The sequence below is a fragment of the Cricetulus griseus genome (genome assembly GCF_003668045.3).
Source record: "Cricetulus griseus strain 17A/GY chromosome 1 unlocalized genomic scaffold, alternate assembly CriGri-PICRH-1.0 chr1_0, whole genome shotgun sequence".
NCBI classification, from domain to species: domain Eukaryota; kingdom Metazoa; phylum Chordata; class Mammalia; order Rodentia; family Cricetidae; genus Cricetulus; species Cricetulus griseus.
Genome location: NW_023276806.1, coordinates 157,033,959 through 157,056,307, shown reverse-complemented (window position 1 = coordinate 157,056,307; position 22,349 = coordinate 157,033,959). Strand labels below are relative to the sequence as shown.

The window sequence follows — 22,349 nt, the reverse complement described above, 5'->3', positions numbered from 1 at the left end:
GGTTATGGGAGGCAAAGGAGAATATGTCAGGCATGTGACATAGGCCACAGTAAATGACTCAGTAACTCTTTGCTCCTGTCACAAAGATCATTCCCATCCTGCCCTGGGTTCCTCATCCATCGCCTAGGCTCCTGCTGCTTCTGCACCAAGGACAACAACTCCATTCAAGCAGCTTGTGCTTCTCCCTGTGGCTGCGGGCTTTCAAGAGTGCCTTTGCTCGGTAGGGAAGGTGTCATCTTCTCTCGTCCCTAATGGTCCAAACTTCATTCCCTTTGGACTATGTGCACCATTGGAGCAGTCCAGGACTGGGAATGAGGGGCACTTAGGACTGTGGGCTTGCCTGACCCATGGCTTGGGCATGCTGGCACAGGTTGGCATGATTGGCCAATGAGCTAAGTGTAAGTGTTGGCTGTACTAATGCTCTAGCTGTGTGGCCCCAGCAAATCGTTTAGTATTCCTAAGGATCTACCTTGGAGGGAACCGCTGGTGTGAGCAGTTCTGCGGGACTGCCCTGCTTCACACTTCTCTCACCACAGTGGCTAGAATTGCCACAACCTAGACAGACCTCTCCCTCTCCCAGGAGATGGGACACAGGTAATAGATTTTAAAGTTCCCATGTGATTCCAGGATGTAATGGAGATCAAGGCAGATCAAGCCCTCTGCCCTTGGCTATGATGCCTGGCCAGGCGGGTCCCCTCTGCACTACAGCTGAATGTCCCTGTGTTGTGTGAGCTGTTCCTTAGGCTCACTCTGCCATTATAGTCTTTGTAGCCAGGCAGCACAGGTGTGTGCTAGCACAACTGTAGGACTTGTCCCTAGTTGGGTTTGGGAGTTAATTCATGGAACAACTCTGCCAGGATCATCACCAGCACCAGAGAGAAGGCTCTGCCTTCTCTCACCAGTGTGAGCTTGCTTTTGGCTTTTACCTATTTCTGTGGTGACTGCCCCCAAATCCAGCCTCTCCGTATTTCTTCAATAACAACCTTTACTTTGTTGGGAGTTTTAGTGTACTCTGTTAAAAATAACAATAACCATCACATCTTTTTTGGCCTCCTCGGAAGGAGGGGTGGCCAGGGAGCTTTATAAAGTTGTAGGGTGAAGCTTTCTGGAAAGCTCTCAAAATCTTGGTCACCCAGACAACAATACCGTCTTTAGTCCTTACCGTCTTTTCTCCTGTCTGGAATGTGAACTCAGGACAGTGCTCTGGCAGCCACATTGAGAAGATGAGGTCATAAAGCCAGGAGGTGGTGGCGCATGCCTTTACTCCCAGCTTTCGGGAGGCAGAGGCAGGTGGATCTCTGTGAATTCAAGGCAAGATCTCTGTGAGATCTACAGAGCGAGTGCCAGGACAGGCTCCAAAGCTACACAGAGAAACCCTGTCTCAAAAAGAAAGGAAGAAAGGAAGAAAGAAAGAAAGAAAGAAGGGAAGGAAGCAAGGAAAAAAGAAAAAAAGGGAAAGAAGAAAAAGAAAAAAAGAAAAAAGAAAAAAGAGACAATGAGTTCTTAAGAGAGGTCTTCTTGAGAACAGAAGCCACATGTTAAGGTTGGCAGTGTAGGAATCTAGATGAGCCCTGGGATTAGGATGACAGCTACCATCACAGCCTGTACTGCCTGTGTCTAAAATTCATGTGCAGGAAGGAAAATTCAACTACTCCCTGGTTGAAGCCATGGCTATGTCAGGTCTTCTAGTCACTGGATTCATTTTATAACTCTTATAAGTAATACAATATCAGGCAAGCAGTGTCAACAACTCCTAACCTCTCCCTCCCCCACCCTGACTGCCTGTGCCACGCCCACACACGTGGAGGTCAGAGGACAGCTCTATGAAGCTGGTTCTCCCATCTTTAGGTGGGTTCCAGGAACGGAATTCAGGTTTTCCTGGCATGGTCAGGTTTTCCTGGCACATGCTCTTCCCAATGAGCCATTTCACCAACCCCACACTTACCTTTTAAGCAATGGGTTAGTGGCTAACATTTTAAAATGTGTTGCTTTCCTATAAGAACCCAGCTTTCTTAGAAAGCTTGTGGGGGAAGGCTCTTCCTTTCTACTCTTGACAATCAGTGGGAGCTCAGGCACTTTGCCTCTCAAAGACTCAGCAGCCAGGGTTTCTGAAGACAGCACACCCTGGAAATGCTGATAAGACATGCCACAAATGCCTTTCTTCTCCTCAGCCTCACAACTCAACACTCAACACATTGCAATCCCTCCTCCTCTCAAAACAAAACAACAAAATGGGTTTTTCAGAAATGGGGAGAAATCAGTCTCTCGAATGTCAGAAAAAGGTTGACATAGCGCCTTCCTGGGAGTGTCTCAACTTTTCCTCAGTGCTGCCTTGGGGCCTCCTGTGAGGGAGAGTAGCATGCTCTGCCTCTGTGGGGATAGCTTGACTGAGTCATGAAGACCTCAGAGGACAGTTGTGTTGGGTATTGGGTATGGATTGCTTCAATGGCGTTTATGATCACTATGAGTTGACTTTGACTGTAAGCCTGACTTGTCTCAGCTCGTCCACTAGGTCAGTGAGACAATGTAGAGATTTTCTGAATGGTGAACTCTGGGGATTCTGGACAGCAGGCACACCTGATGTCTATCGCCGGATTCCACCTTTCTTTACTTGACTGAATCAAGTAGGGCCATTTGTGGAAGCCTCAGCTGCTACAGCTGCAGCAGACAGCTTGGTGACCCCATTGGAGGTGAGCAGCATGGGATTGCTCAGCCTTTTGCTCCCCTCCCCCTTGCCTCCATCATGGTCCTCTCCCGAAAAGTTCAAGACTCAGACAGCTTTTATAAACACTGGTCTCTGGGAGCTTGGAGAAGAAAGACAAAAACTGTTTTTTCAATGATATAGAGCTATGGGTCTCTGAGTTACACACTGAGGACAATGTGCTGGGTCTAGAATTAACCTATCAAAGCTGGTAGAAGGGAAATGGTGTGAGTTCTCAGTACATAAATTAACTTGAGTGGAAGCCTGGAAGTTAAATCAAGTCCCTCTGTGGGTTCAGAGAAATGCTGGATGGTGACTGGGCAGGTCTGACCCTTGCGCACACGTCCTACTCTGCTTGGGGGCTGGGTTCTCTGGGAAGCAGGGCTCTGTTCCTGGGGCCAACCACAGTAATGTTTGTGAGGCCAAGTGGACTTGTGGGGACCAGGGCTGTAGGTGCACTGGCAGAGAGGCTTCTGGTCTATGTTGGTTGGTCATTGTTTCTATTAAGACAATGTTTCTAACCATCATAGTGCTTTTCATAAGAAATGTACTCATGGAATGGCCAGTAGACAAAGAGAAAAGATGTAATGTCAGTAAAGAGGCTTTATTCCAGATATATATTTCTGAACACAGACATTACATCCTAGCTCACTGGAAGCTAGACTACTCCTCAAAATTTCAACTCTTTTTAGAAATAGGAGTAACATGACTTGGAGTCCAAGTGCAAATTTTTACTGATTTTTGAGAGTGTGGCCACACGCCCTTTAAGCTTAAACTTTTATTCCATTTTATCAAACAGCAGATAGACTGGCGACATTCCCAAGCAGTCCAACTTGAGAAAAACCACTTTCATGACTTATTAACAGGCCAAGCATAATTTTCATACGGTCATTCATTCAGATTTATTACAGAACACCATTTAATAAGAAAAAATTAAGTGGATCAATGAAATTCAAGTCCTTCTGTAAAGGGGACATTTAAGTTCTCTTTTGATTAATGTTAGCATTTAAGGGCTGTCACTTTTAACTTCTAGTTACTGAATTTATCAAATATCAGGTTTTTCTTAAATTAAAAAAAAAAAATCAGTTACGAATCCCATCTCCCTTGCCTGAGCTGGCTTTTCTGCTCTGGGCTTGTTCCTTTTATTCCCCGCCCTGCTCTGGCCATGGGCTGCTCTTGTGCCCTGACCTTCAGTGGGTGTGTGTCATGCAGGTGCTGGGTGAAGAAGAGGGAGGTCAGGCTCATACCTGCCTTCCTCTCTGAGGGTCACTACAACTGTGTGTCCCCCAGTCTGGAGGGGCTAACCCTGCCACATAGCTTTCTCTGTCCTTATTGCCCCTCCAAGTGGCACCAGCATTAAGGAGACTGCACCATCTCACCACAATGCAAGTCATTTATCTTTTAATTTCTCCCAATTGGAGTGTGCTGTGTACTTCATGCTGGAATCATAGATACAAATATACATGTGATAAACAGAGATGATTTATTATAAGAGGACTGGAGAAGATAAAAGGTAATAAAAGAGCAAACTGGCTCAGAGGAAGTATCAGTGGAAACTCCTAGCCTAACCCTCCTTCAGGAGAGAAAGTGTCCCAGGGTCTGTTTCAGCCCGGCTTTCCCTGGGTTAGCTCTTTCGGGTTCAAAGCTCCAGGCCGCTGTATGACAGGCAGAGAACACCCTAAGACTGTTTTGGGTTTCCAAGGGTAGCAGTCATGGATTGGGCAGTGTGTGACCTGAAGGTCAAAGCACATGCAGCATGGCAGTCACTGACCACAGGGTCAGTGTGGCTCTGACTGCCCCATCACCCACTTTACAGCAGTGGTGTAAAAAAGAGAAGAAAAAAAGAAAAGAAAGGTCTAGTGGATGTAAAGGATATATGCGATGCTTCCCCAAGCAAGCTACATATGTTGTGCTACATAAGCAGTCAATATGGGGGGGGGAGGGGGCGCAGGGTCCCCTCTGTTTCAGAAATGTCTGTCTTCCCAATTCCCCCTTACATGCCACCTTACATGGCAGCTTATGGCTGAAATTCAAGCTCCAGAGGATAGTGTTTCTTTTTCAGTGTGTGTGAACTTGGAAATGAGCAAGTTTTTCTCAGTGATGTTGCCAATTGTAAAAAGAAAAACAACATCAACTCTATCTGTGGACGCTGAGAGGGTGGGGCCCTTTGGTACCACTCCTCAGTGGGAGTGGGGAGGTGCTCACAGAAGGGTGCCAAGCACCAGTCACTGTACTTCTGATTTATTTTGTGTGCTTTTTAAAATAGGATATAAATAATGATAAAAATTACAAAATTTATAACTGGAAGCCCAAGCGTATTTACACATATGTTTGTGTTTCAGCAAAGCCCTGGCTGCTTCACTCCTGTACAAGTTCCTTTTGGTACCATATTTTAGTGTTATTTTCCTCTCAGTTTACTACATACATATCAACAGTGAATAGGCAAAATATATACAAGGAACTATTCAGTTCAAGTAATTTAATATTGTATTAAAATTCTTCAACACTGAACTAAAACCATATACATTTGTCAGTTGAAATGAAATTTAGCTTTTCTTCCAAACTCACCAACTGATGAATGTGATAATCTCAGGTTTAAAATAATATTGGTTAATAAAAAAAACATTAAGACAAGTTCACAATTTATCAATATCTCTATAATGAACTTCAAAATGATTCACAATATGATCGGTTAGAACAATATACATTAAAATGTTATTTTTCTATAATGATATTGGTACTGTTTATATAATTTGATTCTACAGAAATATACATTATGGTATCATACAAATACTCCACAGAGACGTTAAAAAATTAAAATACCTTAAAGAAACATAAGTAAATTTATTTAATCAAATAGTAAGCAAACTTTTTAATCTGTTTCAAGAAAAGTCTTTATTATTACTTTGGAATTTCTTCTTTTTTGTGTTATTTATTTTTTTCTAGAAAAAAAATTGCAATAGAATTTTATTAACACCGTTCTCAAACAAGGTTTCCATGACAGAAATCTTGACAGCAGGAGCCCTAGATTATATATATATATATATATATATTTGTTAAACATGTTCTTTAAAACGCTTGGAAGGTTAAAACAAAAACTTGTGCGGGCTATGACTGCGTCAGCACTTCGGGTCACCCGGAGCGAGCCGAGCGCAAGCCGGATCTCCTGCTCTCTGGACAGGCATCAGAGTTGGTCACAAACTGAGCCGGTCCTCGTGCAGTAGCAGTAGGGATGAAATCACTTGAAATGAAACCAGAAACATCCCGCACAACAAACGTAGCGTTCTTTTGAATGCAATAATGAAACATTCTTTTAATAAAAATATTTGATACAAGACATTGTTTTCTGTGCATAATAAATTCCTCTGTTTTAAATCACTTTTAAATTTTTGAATCATTCAATAAAGGTTTCCTTTATCTGACATAGTTGATTACATATAAAATCCACAAATATAGAAATCGGGAGACGGAATTTCCTGGCAATCGTGAGTGTTGCTTTGTCTTTTTGCATGAAACTGTACTCAGTGATAACAATGATTTTACAGGTGTTTTGGGGGGTGGGGGGGATAGTACTGTTCTGGCTTTCCCTTCAAAACGGCTGACGGTGAAAACTTAAACCCAAGATGTTTAGACTTCTAGGCAGTACTGGAGACCCCCTCTCACTTGTAAAAAGGTATTCTCCCCAACTAAAGCAAAGCAAGTACGGGGCAGTTGAGCAGTACCTCGGAGGCGATGGCAGCGGAGTTGGGGCGCCCCGCGCAGCCCCCCGCCCCGCGCCTCTAGGGGCGGCAAAGTCTCGCTGGCAGAAAGCTCCCTAGGGATGGCCGGCGGCCTTCCGCCCGTGACGAGGCCAGGCGAGCTGAGCAGTCTTCCTCCCGGGCGGGTGGACACGGAGGCGCGAAGGAAAGCCTGCTGCGGGGACTGCTTGGCGAGCAAGGCACCGCGAGGACGGGGCGGCGAGTATCAGAAAATCGTGGTTTCATACTTGGTATTAATGCCCCTCTTGGCTTCTTGCCCCGGCTCCACAATCCACGGCAGATTGGCCAGAGTCTTTTGCTCAGAAGGGTCGATCTGCTTTAAAACAGAAAGGCTGATGCCCGTTATCCGGCAGCTGGGCGGCGGCGCGGCCGCGGGGGCGCCGCTGGAACCCCACCTCGGGCCCCGCGCGCCCAGCCGCGCTGCGGGGTGGACCCGGCGGCGTTCGCGCTTTCGCACCTGTACTGCACAGCGACTCTGCAGGGGCCTGCAAGGGTGACGCGAGTGAGACCCGGCCCCGGCCCCGCCCCCAGGGCTCAGGCTGGGGGAGCTGCGGCGGTTCCCACCCTCCTTCGGGGTCCCAAAGAACCCTAAATCCTCACGAGGACCCTGCGGTGCCCACCCACTTGCCTGCTGCCTTTCCGCCATGCTGTGCGCCCATCATTGCGCCAAGCCTCTCCTCTCCCGTTGGCTCCTAGCCAGGGTGGTCCAGGTCTTGGGTCCAACACCACTTTCTCTCCTAGAAGCTGTACCTGCCACACCCTCTTCAAAATGGCACCTCAACTTTCCTGCTTTGGCCTTCCGCTCTCTTACATACGCAAGCGGACTTCCTGTCTACTCCCTCTCCGCAACGGATGCCCATAAAGGTGGGATTTGATGCTTTCTTGATGCAAAGCAGGCATACAGTAAATACTTGTACCGTCAATAACTACTGTTAAAACAACGAGCAGGCCACCACGATAAGAAGAGGTACTGGGGTGGACAGAGGCAGGCACAGATCCCAGGGGGAGATGGACCAGAGACAGAGGAAGGGAAGAGGTCAGCAAGGGCCTGTGAGGCTGGGCCTTGCAAGGCCTCTGTCCTTGTCCTGTACATAAAGCCAAGCAGGCAGTTCCCTGGGCAGTAGCTAAGGTCTGATGAGCTCTGACTGGCCGTAGTTAAGCTCTTTCCCTGACGGTTCTCTCCTCCTTTGGCCATCTACTTTGCTCTGTAAATTGGGCCAAGGAATTTCTGGAAGGCATGCTCAGTATTCCTCTACCAGCTTTTTAGCCTGCTGGAGGTTGCAGGGAGGGTCTGTGTTTCTGTACCTATTGGGCTGCCTTCTGCTGTGTTTCCACTGTGTCTCCATAGGCAGAGGGAAGAATCCCCTCGCGGTCTTAGGAGCACTATTTCCTAAGAGTAAACAACCAGAGCTGAGGAAATGGGAATACTGAAGCGTGGTGAGGGGCTGGATCCTGAGCCAGGTAAAGACATTAGCATTCTTCACTGAGTATTTTCCTGTTTCCCAGAGAGGGCGTCTAGATGAATATTCTATGAGCCCTTATGGCAGCAAAGTCTCTGTGCTCTTCTGGAAGAATTCTACGTGGACCACAGTAAGCCGAAAGGAGGCGCCCGCAGTGAACAGACTTACCCAGCCCACATGAGAAGGAATATAGTAGTCTAAGTGACAAACATGCTGTGCATTCCTGGGCACTCAGAAGCCTAATCAGACCCAAAGACACAGTCGTTAAATCCACCCTCAGGACCTCATTTCTTTAAGAACAGATGTGTGCTAAGTGCTTGCTACGGACCTGGCCCTGGGGTGGCAGCATGCCAGTGTACTTCATGGAGCAGATATTTTTATGGAGGAAGAGAGGCAGAAGTAAGTGGTAAGAAAAAAAAAAAAAACCCTTAGTAAATACTACAGAGAATGGAAAAGGGGGTGCAGAGTGACCAGGCATGTATTTCAGCCAGGAAAAGCTCCTTCATGCAATTGAGACCTGAATGATACCATGGAGTGGACCATGCAGATGGGGAGTGGGGTTAGGGGAGGTGGAGTAGAGCATTCCTGGTGAAGGGAACAGGTGGCACCGAGGCTTAAGCAGGACAGAGCAGTGTAGAGTCAAGGCCTTGAAGTGTGGTGAGTGGAGAAAGGGAGTGACTGGGAGGGGTGGCATTGGGCTTGGCCTAGGGGGGTGATGGAGGAAGTAGAGAGGGGTGGGCAGTCTGGAGGTGTGTACGAGGGGAGCAGAGAAGGGACTGTGCTCATGGGCTGAATGTAGAGGTGTGGATACAACAGCAGTCAAGATGACTTGTGGGTTTGGGTACAGGCAGCATGATGAGGCTTGTGCTATTTACTGAGCCCAGAAGAGAGAGGAGAGAAGCAAGGGTTTGTGTTGGCCGAACATGAAAGTGGAGATGCTTAAAATCAGATTGAACAGGTGCTTCCAAGTTTGGGGTGTGTCAGGACGGGAGATAGAGAGCCGGGAGCATGGGCTGGGTGGGTCCTGAGGCAGGAAGGTCAGATTAGGGGTGTAGTGTGGGGTTTGAGAGGGACAGCCACAGGTGATGAGCAACCAGCTGAGGAAAAGCTCCCTTTTGGGGTGGAAAAGGAAACTGCTGGGGGTGGTGAAGAGGCCAGATGCTGAGGGGTCATCCCCCCCACCCCCGGGGCCGGGTGTGGAAGTTAGCAAGAACAGAGACAGGAGAGGGGCCCCAAAGTATAAACCAGGAGCCAGATCGTCACCAAGGAAGGTTAAAAATGTCTATTTCCTCATGACACGGAGGCTGAGAGCTGCTGGGAGGAGAATGTGGCAGATGGAAAGATTGCAGGGTGAGGGGGCAATGCATTCTGGGGGCCTGCCCGGTGCCAATCCCAGAGATTCTAGGATGCAGGATGGTGGAAGCTGGCTGGGAGCCTTCCAGCTTTGGGGTGTTGCTACTACCAGAGGCGGCCGCTTTGAAGTCATACCAGCCTGTTGGGACAGGATGTCTGCAGAGCCTGTGGGAGGGAGGGAAGGGAGGAAGTTCCTGGAGGGAGGCAGATGACAAGGAGGAGGGGGTGTCACCTTCTAACAGTGACTAGGCTGCAAAGAGCTTCAGCTGTCCAGAGGGAAGGCACACAGGATGTGGCCCAGGCATCTCCAAGATGATGCCTTGGCCTCTTGAAAGACACAGAAGCTGTGGCACCTGGCCTTTGACAGGAGGGTACCAGAATATCCTCACCTTCAGCCTCTGCAAATCTCTCTGGAGGGCAGAGGCCTGACCTGATGGGACGGCAGGTGAGGCCTCAGAGAAAGCTGCCTCCAGAATTTTCTAGACCTTCTGGTAAGACAAACAAGCAGCAGCCAGTATTCTGCTCTCACGAGGCTGCTGCTGCAGGTGGCAGCAAAAATGGGATTTTCTCTGGCACCTTTGGGTGGGGGAGAGGATTCTCTGAGATGGCAGAAACCAGGATAGAGACGATGGTCACATGCCATCAGGAGACCAAAGGAAAGGACAGGGGAGGGCGGGCTGGATTCTAAAGGCCTCTCCCACCTCACTGGGCTCTGTTTGCAATCCCCTTCCCCCTGGCTGCAAGCTTAGAGATGCCTGTGGCTTCTACTTACCACTGACTTGCGAATGCTAACTCGGGGCTTGGGGATGGGCTTGGAGGGCTTGTTTTCAAAGCTTTCTGGAAGTGTGGAGGAATGCCCTCCTTTTCTTGCTTGCAGAGCTAGCTGGTAAGCGACCTCAAATGCCTGTCCCAGGGTTAGGATGATTTCATAGGCTAAGTTCTGCAAGAAAAACAAACAAAGCATTTATTACTGGCTCAGGGGGATCAGAATGAATGGACACAGGGGAGGAGCAGCATAGGACCTTACCTACTTGCTCTACTGGCTCAGGGAAAATCTATGAGCAACTCTGGGCAACAGTCATTGAGGAGCCAGCTGCGGGGGGGCCTCCTCCATTAATCCCCTATAAACAGAGTCCCCATGCAGCCCGCTAGCCCCAGGTGCTCTCTAGGTGCAGCTCCCTTGGGGGTGGCTTTTGTGTTCTTGGGAACTTGGCGTGGAAAGGGGTTAGTAGTGGAGTCACGCCTGCGTAGATGATCCCACACGCTTCATGGGAGGTGTTCCTGAGAAGTTTGGGTCCTTTTTACCTCAAACATCTGCGATTCAGTGAATGTATATGAAACACAATCAATATCTAATTTAGGCCGGGGGGAGAGGCATTAGTCAGACTGGTGTGGTGTCTCACAGTTGCAGCACAGAGCATGCAAACATTGTTCAAACAGAGCCAATTATCTGTATATTTCTTAAGGTTTCTGCACTCCCCAAGGGTTCACTCTATATTTTACCATCAAATCACCAAGAGACCCGAGGTTGTGTCAGGCCAAGATGCCACACCAAACCTCTCCTGGGAGGTACTTTCTTTCCTCTGACCAGTTCTCTTGAAGGGACCAGCCCCCTATTTCGGCAGCCATAACAGCCGAACACGTGCTTGTCTGACCTTGCCTTAGTCACTAGGAGGTCAGATGTCTGCCTTGTGACAAGGAACCAATCAGAAGTTAGCTGGTGGCGCTATGCTTTACTACCCTGGGTGTACTTTAGGACAGTCGCACAGCAATGACACACAGAGCATAGCAACCACCCTGGGAGGGCCTATGGGCCATAACAACCAGTTGACCAATCAACACAGGGCAAACCCTCCAAGCCTGGAGGCACACCAATCGTGAGCCTGTGCGTACCCTTAGACACTCCCCTTATGCTGCCCTACAAGATCTCTCAGGAGCCCCTAGGAGCTGTCTTTTGTAGCCAACCGCCATGGTGGGTGGACAAAAGACCCGAGCTAACATGGGGTTAGCTTGTTAAATTACAATAAAGCCTCATGCAGTTTGCAGCAAGCTCTCGAATCTGCCTGGTGACTGGGGTGACCACGGTCGTGGCCTGGGACCCCAGATACCTGAGTTTTCCGGGGGTCTAACACTCTCAGGGTGCTTTCAACCCTCCTTCAATACTTATTTTTGATTTCTGCTTTCTCTCCCACATGAAACTTACCCCTTATCTTCTCTCGCAGGGACAACATGGCACTAGCCACTCAAAGGAGGGATCTAAGCCACAATGCCACAACATCCCGAGGTCAGAATGCATCATACAAGGGAGTGCCTACTGGCATAGACAGAAAGTGCCTGGGTATTGAACCTGTGGCCTCATGCACGCTTAGCAAATGCTCTACGTTGAGTCACACCTGAACCTGAGAATGTTCTTAGTACCGTTCCACCATCTGTCTCAAGTTTTTAATTCTGTGACTGTCCCTACAGTGTTCCTTTATGGCTTTTCACTTTTGCAGGTTATCCTCTGTGTGGTGATATTTTGTTTATGATCTAACAAATAAAGCTTGCCTGAAGATTGAAGTGCAAAAGCTAGACAGACTAGTCAGCCATAGAGGCCAGGTAGTGGTGGCACACACCTTTAATCCCAGCACTTGGGAGGCAGAGACATGCCAATCTCTGTGAATTCGAGGTCAGCCTGGTCTACAAAGCTACACAGAGAAACCCTGTCTCGGAAAAAAAACAAAAAACAAAAAACCAAAAACATGAAAAAACAAAAAATCAACCAACCAAACAAAAAGAACTCTCTAGTGGTTGGATGCTTTTCTGATCTTCAGCTCGAACCCCAATATCTGTCTCTGGGTTTTTATTATTTGTGCTATACATCTGCTTCTGCTAAAAGCACACTACATTTGCTGTACTTGTTCCCCTCCAAGCCTTCCCAGTATGCTGGGAGAAGTGTTGGTGACTGCTGTTGTCCTTGGCACTCAGTGAAGGTGGATGACAGAGTATGGCCTTCCAAGGCCATGGGGAAGAGACTCACCAACTCCAGACCAACTAGATTTTAGGAAAGCCACAGTCTTCGAACCAAGTGGGGTAATGCCTATGATCTTGACAGAGGGTGAATCAATCTCTGAGCCCCTAGCAGAAGGACATTTGATGCTGTCCCTTGCACAGCCAAGCCACACACTTCCCTCAAGGACAGAACACTGAGCCATGTTTGTCTCCACGGATGAGTCAGACAAGTAAAATAACAACACACCAACAAATGATAGTGGAGGAGGACTGGGAGGCAGCACTGGCCATCATTCCACAAAGAGGGCTGAGCCCTTTCCTCTGCCTACACTTGGCTCATGCATCACAAGTCTTTGTCAGCCTTGCCTCAGTGCTGGCAGGCTGGCGGGGTGGGGGTGGGGAGGACAAATGGGACTCCTGACTTCCTTCATGTCAGGAGGGCATTGCCATTCTTAGTCTTGTTTGCCATCCTTTCGGAAAGTGTCTGGTGTCCGCACATGTAGCAGACACTTTTTTGTTCAGAGTCTGGTGAGAATCTAAGAGAGCAAGTACATGGTGCAGTGAGCTTAGAGTGCAGATTCCTTCATTATCAGCCTCAGACAAGCTCCTGAAAGTGAGAGCTGTGTGAGACGGCAGCACCTTCACGTGGAAGTCAGGGCTGCTCATGGGAGCGACTGAGACTTTCGCTTGGTTACTGTGGGTTACCATGTGGAAAACAAAAGCTTCCACATGATAAACAGTTAGAAGTTTGCCCTTTCCTTTTAAATAGGTGGCTAGGAGACCAGACTACCCAGCCCCCAACTGGCTTTGAACTTGTGACAGTGATCCTGCATCAGTTTCCCCAGTGCTTGGATGACAAACGTCTTGCTTTTTAAAGACAGCATTTCTCTGTGTAGTCCTGGCTGACCTGGAACTTGCTCTGTAGACCAGGCTGGCCTCGAACTCACAGAGATCCACTTGCCTCTGCCTCCTGAGTGCTGGGATTAAAGTTGTGCACTTTCACTGACCACCGTGTCTTGCTCTTTTAAAGGACGATTTAGAATGTTCTTTAGTAATTCAGCCTTTTCTGTAGCCTTAATGTTGGAAGCATGGAAACATGGGAGGGGCCCGTGAGCACTGAGAGCTGCACTGTTTGTCTCAGTGTGCCAGGACCCAGCCAGGGACAGGTGCTGTCACTTGGAGCTGAGGGCATACTTTTACTCCCTTTTTCTTTTCTACCTCCTTCCTCCCTCTCTTCTCCCCCTGTCTCCTCTTCCATGCTTTCCCTCACATCTCCCAGGGCTCTGGGCAGGCTCTACCATGGAGCCACACCCTCATTCCAAGTATACATGTTCCTATGTAATTTTTTCAGGGTCATTCTGCCTGCCTCTCCTGTGTCATCCCCACTGTGTACAATGGAAGGAGAATGGTTTTTAGGAGAGCTGGACACTATTAAGACAAAAGAGAAACCATATTGTAGCGGGACTTAATTATACATTAGGGATATTCATTATATTAATATGTTAATTACTATGAGTAATGTAAAGACAATTTTATTGTTGTACAGACCAGGAGGAGTCTTGTGGCCTCTGTGTGGGCCTTTGAGACACAGTACTGTGTGAAGTCTGACCACCCTGAGGCCACTATGCTTGGATGCTGAGGGAACCAGGGGAAGGTGCCACTTGATAAGGACCGAGAGTGGCTCAGTCAATCCACCTCACATTTCCCAGGCTAGCTCCTATGTGTAAGATTTAAGGTGCCATTCTGCACACCTTACTGAAGAACCCCAGGGCCTAGGCAGTTCAAAGGCTGAGCCGTCCTGATATCTGCAATCATTCAAGCTGGCCCAACTAAGACTATGGATACTGGGGAGTAAAGAGCAGACCCTCAGAGCCCAGCCTGAATTCTGGACTTATAGCATCATGAAGGATAATGAAGTAGATGTTGTTTTATGTCCCTATCTTATGTGGTACTTATTACACAGTCTATAAGGGAACACCATAAACAGTAAAGGAAGGCTGGCTGAGCATTCCCTGGATCAGGCAGTGTATGAAGTGGAGTCCCCAGTCTCTCTGAGCTGTGGTGGACAGTGCTTGGCATGGGAGACCCATCCTGGATTTTTCCACCCTAGCCCTGGCTACCAGGAGATTGAAGTCTTGGGTCCAGCCCTGTCAAAGGTCAGAGTTATTCCTTCACACAGGCCTCGAACCTTTGAAGTCAGCATGGCCAGGCTCTCATCTTGTGTTATTGCCACCTGTGAGCATACACTAGAATTCATTTAGGTTTATATTTGTTACTTCCCAACTTGCAAATGCTGCCTAGCTGTGACCTAGGCTCCCCCTGCATTTTGTGGCTTATGAGAGGACAGTCCCCTGGGGTAGAGGATGTAGCTCAGTGGTAGAAAGCTTGTCTAGCACATTTAAGGCTATGGGTTCAATCTGCAGGCCACCTGCCCACCATTTATCTCTAGAGATACATGGCAAGTGACTGTGTACCTACCTTACACAAACCAGTGAAAGATGGTAACATGAATGTGCATTGTGGATTCGGTGTGATTGTGGGGGTAATTATTAGAAACAGTTTACTGGCCAGGTGTTGGTGGCACACACCTTTAATCCCAGCCCTCGGGAGGCAGAGGCAGGCGTATCTCTGTGAGTTCGAGGGAAGCCTGGTCTCCAGAGCAAGTGCCAGGATAGGCTCCAAAGCTACACAGAGAAACCCTGTCTCGAAAAACCAAAAAAAAAAAAAAAAAAAAAAAAAAAAAAAAGAAAGAAACAGTTTACTGTGACCTTCAGTTATCTTACATAGCCACCTACCTTACTGGATCATTTTAAGACTCACCAAGAACAATAATGAACCCAACGACAATATGGGCCAACTTTATTATTTACTGTGTGCCACATACCATACAAAGTGCTCTATGTGGATTGTGTTATTTAGGACAAAGGCAGAGAGTCCCAATTCAATGAAGTAAAAGAGGGAGTACATATAAAATATCAGACCTTCCCTTCCATTTCCTCTTCTTAAGGATCTCTAGTGGATGAGGAACTTAAAGGGCCATCATACCTCAAGGATGGAGCCTAATGGTACTCAACAGATGCAAACTTATTTCTACTTTGCAAAATGGGGATGCTGAGGTCACTGGTATTTACTGTGGGCTCTTCCACACAGCCAGGACTGCAGTTTAACATCATCAGGATGTTTACTGAGCTTGTAGTTATGCCCCTGCTGCCTAGCCTGTGTCTAGTCAATAGTGTCCATAAAATGCTCATCCAATGATGGAGGAGCCAAAGGTCCCACTGAGCTTCTTCTTAGCAACAAAGGCGGACCACAGAAAGACAAAGAGATGCACCCCATTGCCCTGCATCCTGATCCTGAGGCTGACCTGGCACATCCTTCAGTTTGCCCAGGCTAAATAAAAATCTCATGAGCATTTCATATAGCTCATAGTGCCGTGAGGTGGAATTCTGGGCAGACATTTAAGAGGAACACTTATGGGGGGTGGTGCTGGCACACACCTTTAATCCCAGCACTTGCGAGGCAGAGGCAGGTGGATCTCTGAGAATTTGAGGTCAGTCTGGTCTACAGAGTGAGTTCCAGGACAGCCAAGGCTACACAAAGAAACACTGTCTACAAAAACCAAAAAAGGGGAACAACAACAAAAAGATGAAAGCTGAGTCATTGAAAAGAACTAGTTAAAAGGCTATATAAAAGCTGGTGCACACCTGTAATCTTGAGTGCTTAGGAAGTGGAGGCATGATGATTCCAAGTTCTAGGACAGCTTGGGCTAAATAGTGGGATCCATTCTTTAAAAATATGTAGAAATATATGCACAGAAAATAGGTATATCTTGAAACATTAACATTAGTTACCATGTCTGTTAAGCTTGTGGATGACCTCTCTCTCCCTCTCCCCACCCCACTTCATTCCTTGCCCTTTCCCCTTCCTCTTCTCCATCTGAAAATGCCAAGGATCAAACTTAGGGTCTTGCACCTGCTAGGCAGGCATGCTATTACTGAGGTACACCCCCACTGTGGATGACTTTTCTTAAACTTCTTTTTGTGTTTTGAACTTCATTTAAATGAAGATGAATAATTTTTCAATTGTAACATTTTTCTATTTTGATGCTCATCTTATTCATTCTTCATGTTTCCCCTTGGGATCCTGTGCCTCTTCTCCCTTGTTTGTCTGGGAGGACTGGGAACGATTTTCCAGCACGATCAAGGATGCGTGTGCAGGTGTTAGTCTGGCTCATCTCCATGTACCAGCAGGCTGGCCATCTATTTGGTCATGAATCTTGTTTAGACACTTCAGTTTTCACATTGGATTTCAATTCTAACATCTGCGCAGTTGAATTTTAAAATACCAGTACTTCCTCTGATCAGAAACCTCCAAGATTTTTCTCCAAGTACAAAAGAAAGAGTCAAATCATCTACAGCCCTAACTTCTGTCAAGCCCCATTGCAAAAATGTTACTCTGTGGACTCTCGCCTGTGGATACTCTTGTCAGTCTACTCTCACAGTTGTGTAAGCTTAGCATCAAGTCTCATCACCTGTGAGTTTGGACCACGCTGTGTTTTCCTCCATGTCAATGAAGCCGCTGCCTCCTCATCTAAATCTCAGCAATTTCTGCAGGACTGTGTGGTTTCTCAGGGACCAGGATCTGGACCAGTGGTTCCCAACCTATGGGTCTAACCCCTTTGGGGTTGAATGACCCTTCCACAGATGTCACATATCAGACATCCTGCATATCAGATATTTATATCACAATTCATAACAGTACACAAAATTACAATAATGAACTAGTAACAAAAATAATTTTTATGGTTAGGGGTCATCACAACATGAGGAACTGTATTAAAAGGGTCACAGCATTAGGAAGGTTGAGAACCACTACTCTGGACTGTCTTTGGACTATGTAACCCTCACAATGTTTTATAAAGGATAAATTATCACCTCCCTTTCATACATGAGGAACTCAGGATCGGTGACATTGGTAAAATTGGCCAGGTTTACACAGCTACCAAGTGGCAGCGTCAAGTTCAAATCAAGAATGACTTCAGACCAGCTAGTGTTTTGTGCAATTTGAAAGTCCTGCTTCATTTTTTGCATGAGTCTGCTGGTTTCCTGATTCCCACATTTATTGTCCTGCTAAGATACCATATTGTGGAGACTCATATAGATGCTAGTGGAGAATGGGTACGGGGGAAGGTACTTCTTGGGGACCAAGGGAAGGACGTCCTTTCTGACTTCAGTTTCACTGAGCTTTTGTTTTCTGTGAGGAAGGGGTATAAGTTCCTTCCAGAGAAGTCACATCATTCACCTGACCTCCAGAAGTTCAGAGGCCAATCTGTGGCTCAGTCCTGACAACCACGAAGAGCTCTGTGTTGTCATACTAGAACTGTGATAGTCTAGAACTTCTGCTATGGATTCTAGCCTGTATTTCCCTAGTTCACATTTGTGTGTCCCTATACATTCAGGCAGGCCTATAGTATCTATTAATGGGGGCTGTCTTGAATCTTATAAAGCATGAAGCATGGCAGCATGGCTGTACACTCCCTTAAACATTTACCACAGGGATCACTTTGCTTAGCCCTTCCCCGACAGCATGCTGATAAGGAATGGCAGATACAGTGTCCACGCCATCAGGTAAGTATGACAAGAAGGGAAGTGAGGTGAGGTGGGAAGGACCCCACATGGAAAAGCCCCTCCCTATTTAGGCAGGAAAGCCACCCCTTAGGAGCAGACCATTCTGACCTGTCTAGCTATACTTCTCATTACTACTAGAACAACAGTTGCCCAATTTTCGTGCCTGGGATCATGGAACAATGTATTGGTTACATAGCACTGGGAGCTACAGACTTAGACCTGGCTATTCCTTCACAAGAGCACTTCCTTAGATCAGCATAGGCTCCTTGCAACTGAGAAGAGGTTCAGAGTCCCTCAGATCAATTCCTGATACCATAAAAAACCCTTCATTTCAACAATCACTTCCTCAAAACTATTCCAAAATGGCTGAACATGTTACCCAGAAGTTTTTTTTTTTTTTTTTTTTTTTTTTTTTTACTTTTCTTGTCTGCCATCTGTACTTGATGAGTTACTACTCATCTTTGTGGACACTGTCCAGGCATGAACTCCTCATGGCTCTCTCAGAGTCTCCTTGCCTTTCCTCCCAGGCTGAGTTAGGGTCTCTTTCTTGTAGCTCCTCAGCCTTCGGAACTAGTTTCCGCCACTGCATGGCATTTGTCATGATTTTCCCTTTGTAGCTCTAATCTCTGGTTGACCAAGCTCCTTTAACTTCATAAGGCTTAGTATATGGTTGGTACCCAACAAGTGTTGGATCAAGTGAAGAAGGAAGCTGTAGTAGGTCCCTAAGATAAGGGAACTTGTGTCTTAGGATCAAGATGAGTTCACTGTGGGTGGCTGGGGCCAGTCCCTTCATTTTCTCTTTCCTCCCTTGGAAAGACCTGCTGAACAAATGCTGGATGACTGCCAGTGACATGATGGCCTTGGGCTGGAGGATAGTGTCTTCAGTCTGGATTGTCACTATGTCCTTCAGATAGAAGTCATAGTTCTCTCTGCCTCTACTTTGCTTGAATTCCTGTCCTCTAAGAGCTGAGGAAAGCTTCATCTACAACTTGCTTCACCCACAGCCAGAGGCAAAAATAACTGAGAATATTCTGGGCATATTCACAGATTCCATTGACATCTCTTTAGCTTTACCTATAGTTAATTTTTCCAAGTGCCACCAAGGAACTCTCCAATCAGTTTAGAGAAATACATATTATTGCCTAACCATGATCTTACAGAATCTAGAGAGAAACAGAAGACCTCTGCTAAGAGGCTTATCTGGACAAGAACTGACATATTAACTGGCCAACATTCAGAGTTTTGCTTTGGAGCTAATTTATGCTAACTGAAAGAGAAAGGAAATTACTTTTCCACCCTAATTATAATAGGAGTACATGTAGACAATGGAGATACAGAGACTATGGAAGAAAATTAAGTTCACCTGTAAAATTCCACTGTTGGGATATAGCTACTGCTATATTCTGTTGTGTTTTCCTTTTATATTTGTACATACCCTCATGTACTTTATAAACTATATGAATATTTATATATGTGAATTTAAATACCAAATCAGGATAATATTCTATGTGCATTTTTATAAGTTGCTTTTCATGTAATGCTATATCATGAACAGGTTTTGCATACCATTATACATTTTTCAAAGACAATACTTTGAAAAGTGGCAGAGCATCCCACTGCATCTATTAAAGTTTTACTTCATGCCTCACTCCAAACATGGAAGGTGTGGCATGCTTGCCAAGTCATGACTTACTTCCTGGTAATAGTCCAGGTTTTCTGGGAGGCCTCACACAGTGGCATGGGGTCAACTGTGCTCATGTTTTCACCTTTTAAGGTTTCTGTCCAGTGTGGATTTTCACATCTATCCTAAGGGGACAGGACCACTAGGATAAAGGAAGTCTCTGAGTCACTTGGCAAGGAACCAGGAGAGACAGTTTTCAGATCTCACCCTCTTCCTCTTCTTCAACAGATGACGTACTTAGTGGAAACTATAGTAAATTCTTTACTGGTTCACAAAGTCTTGGAAATGGGGCTCTCACCAAACTGAAGACCTCTTTAAGAGTCTTGCTGGTGAAAATATTTCTCAAATGGATGTGTCCACTTTCTTGACTTAGTACACTCAACACAGCCATCCCTCTGTGTTTGGACTGAACTGAGGATGCTCGAGGGTCTTATATATGATGACGTAGTATTTGCACCTCAGCTGTGAATACCCTCCTATATGCTCTATGCCATCTTTAGATGACTTGAAATACTGAGCAAACATTCATTCTATCCCAGTATCTCACTATATGATCTTGGTTAGGGAAAAAATCAGTATCAGTTGGTATATGTTGAGTACCTAGTCAATTCTGTTTAGAGCATTTTGATCTGTGGCTGGTTAAACCCATGGATACAGAGCTTGTGGAGTGGAAGGCTGACTGCACACAAAAATGACTTTTTTTCTTTGTTTACTGCAGATGCCTGCCTAATGCCTCAGGCTCATCCTTCTGAAGTGAATTAATGAGTTGTCATGCCTCCAAACCCACCACATGTTCTCACAAAGTAAATGTCCAGCTTCTAGCCAAGTACCCTTCCTCTGGGAGACCCCATCCTGCTGGACACTGAGGCAGCCTCAGGATGGCACTGGTATAATTTTAGTGCAATTATTTGTTTATAACCCAACTAGATCCTGAGCTCTTGGAGAGCAGAGACCTGTACACGATTCACAACAGACACAATAAATATAGGTGTGCATCTGTTCACAATTTTACCTTTTCTCTTGGATGTGGGGCACAGAAGCACGTTTACGTTGAAAACCAAAGCCAGAGACATAAATCCTAACTCAGGGACTGATGACAAGAATATCTATCACAACTGTCCCTCCCCCCAACTCTCCATGTCCTTAGCAACTATGATTTATTGAAAACATGAGTTGTGAAGTAGGTATGTGGTGACTCATTGAATATGGTACCTTACAGTAGGTTCTTACATTGGAGGTGAGCAATGCTATTATCTCTATGTTATAGACAAGGAAACCAAGGGCAAGAGGTATTCTTGTTCAAACTATGAAGCTAAGAACCAACCTTGGACTTAAAACTAGGCTGACTTCAAAGATCACACCCCTAAGTGCAATTATTACCGTAGTTATTTTGGAGGGCTATCTAAATACAATCAGCTGTCTGTATTAGAAATTCTGTATGTGTAGGAAAAACTGCATCTTGACCAAATATGTATGGACTCTTGTGTCTATTTTCCAAGCAATACACTATGGGAAGCATTGACATTGTATGGTGATATAAAGTATGCATGATATTATATATGTAAATGACATATGAAATTACTCTATTGTTTTATAGAAGAGACTTGAGTGTCAATGGTTCTGTGAATCCACACAGGCTTTAGAACTAACCTTCCTTGGATATAGATGGATGATTGCACATATATAAATGTAGCAAAAACAATTGAAAAAATTCAAAGTGCCTACTTTCTACCTGTCCAAAAATGAGATTGATTTAATATACCACCCATTACAAAAAGGATGAGGGGAAAGAATATTAATCTCTACATATCTATCACCATTGGCTTGGTTGACTCTCAGGACTTATGCCAGATAGGAAGGAATGAACCTCAGCAGCATTAGTCCATGTATTCTTTCTGTGGGAAGCACTGTTGTGACTGGACCACAGAACCTGACAGGCTACTAAAAAAAATTCAGTCAGGATCATTTGCTGTGCGTCTCAACTTTTGGCTCAGAGACAACTGGTTGGATAGATCAGAGTTGCCTCAACATGTAGGCGGTCACTCCACCCTGTCTTTGTAAGAGTAGCCAGAGACAATGACGGCTCTCTGTGTGTTCGTGTTTCCATCTATTGCCATCGGTTTTCCTAGTGTCAGAATCAAACAGACTGACTCTTCCAGTTATAGAAAATGAGAGACAAAACCATAAAAACCATCTGCATCCACAAATAATGTTAACTTGGTTGTCAATGGTCAACTAATAACAATATAGGAACTTCTTTGTAAATTTCCTACTTTGTAGAGGCAATGGAAGCTTTTCTTCAGGACTCACAAACTTCACTGAGACCATCCCGTAGTTTAGTGAAGGGCTTAGGAAGTTCAGTTTCATTAGATGGATGAGAAAATCAGGAAGTAAACCCAGAACACTGAGAGTCATACACTGACATAAGTCCTACTCATCTGAGGTGGGAGTGGAGGATATCAGAGCAGAATTTGGCTTAAGCCTCCCCAATGTCCGCTGTCACAATACAACCTTCTTTTGTACACATCTCTGATGTGCTCCATTCCTGGTCATAGTATGACTGACTCCTATGTGTTAGCTGCCCGGGCTTCAGTTTGCATGGTATCTACTGATGGTGGAGTAGTATGGCATGCTACCACACAGTGTTTTCTGCATATTGTTATTTCTGTCCCTCCAGTTTAGGTCCTTCCAGGGCCCACATTCAGTCACAGGATTTCAGGGAAGTGGGAGCTCCACCCGCATGTGTTGACCTCCAGTTTCATGGCTTCATGAGGGACA

At 46.0% G+C, this 22,349-nt stretch overlaps 1 protein-coding gene across 10 annotated transcripts in view; it reads right to left on the bottom strand.

Moving 5' to 3' along the window:
• Positions 1–6,664: 6,664 nt before the first annotated feature.
• Positions 6,665–22,349, bottom strand: part of Anks1b (ankyrin repeat and sterile alpha motif domain containing 1B) — a 1,028,376-nt gene continuing 1,012,691 nt past the window's right edge. For 6 of the 10 annotated variants that reach the window (XM_027392602.2, XM_027392606.2, XM_035451550.1 and 3 more), the window contains 2 exons: positions 10,045–10,212; positions 6,665–6,775 (listed from right to left, as the gene is read on the bottom strand). In XM_027392602.2, the coding sequence (XP_027248403.2) occupies positions 6,665–6,775; positions 10,045–10,212 (279 nt within the window). Of the gene's footprint in view, positions 6,792–10,044; positions 10,213–22,349 lie in introns of all 10 variants that reach the window. The other 4 variants (XM_035451549.1, XM_035451552.1, XM_035451555.1 and 1 more) reach the window with 2 other exon arrangements.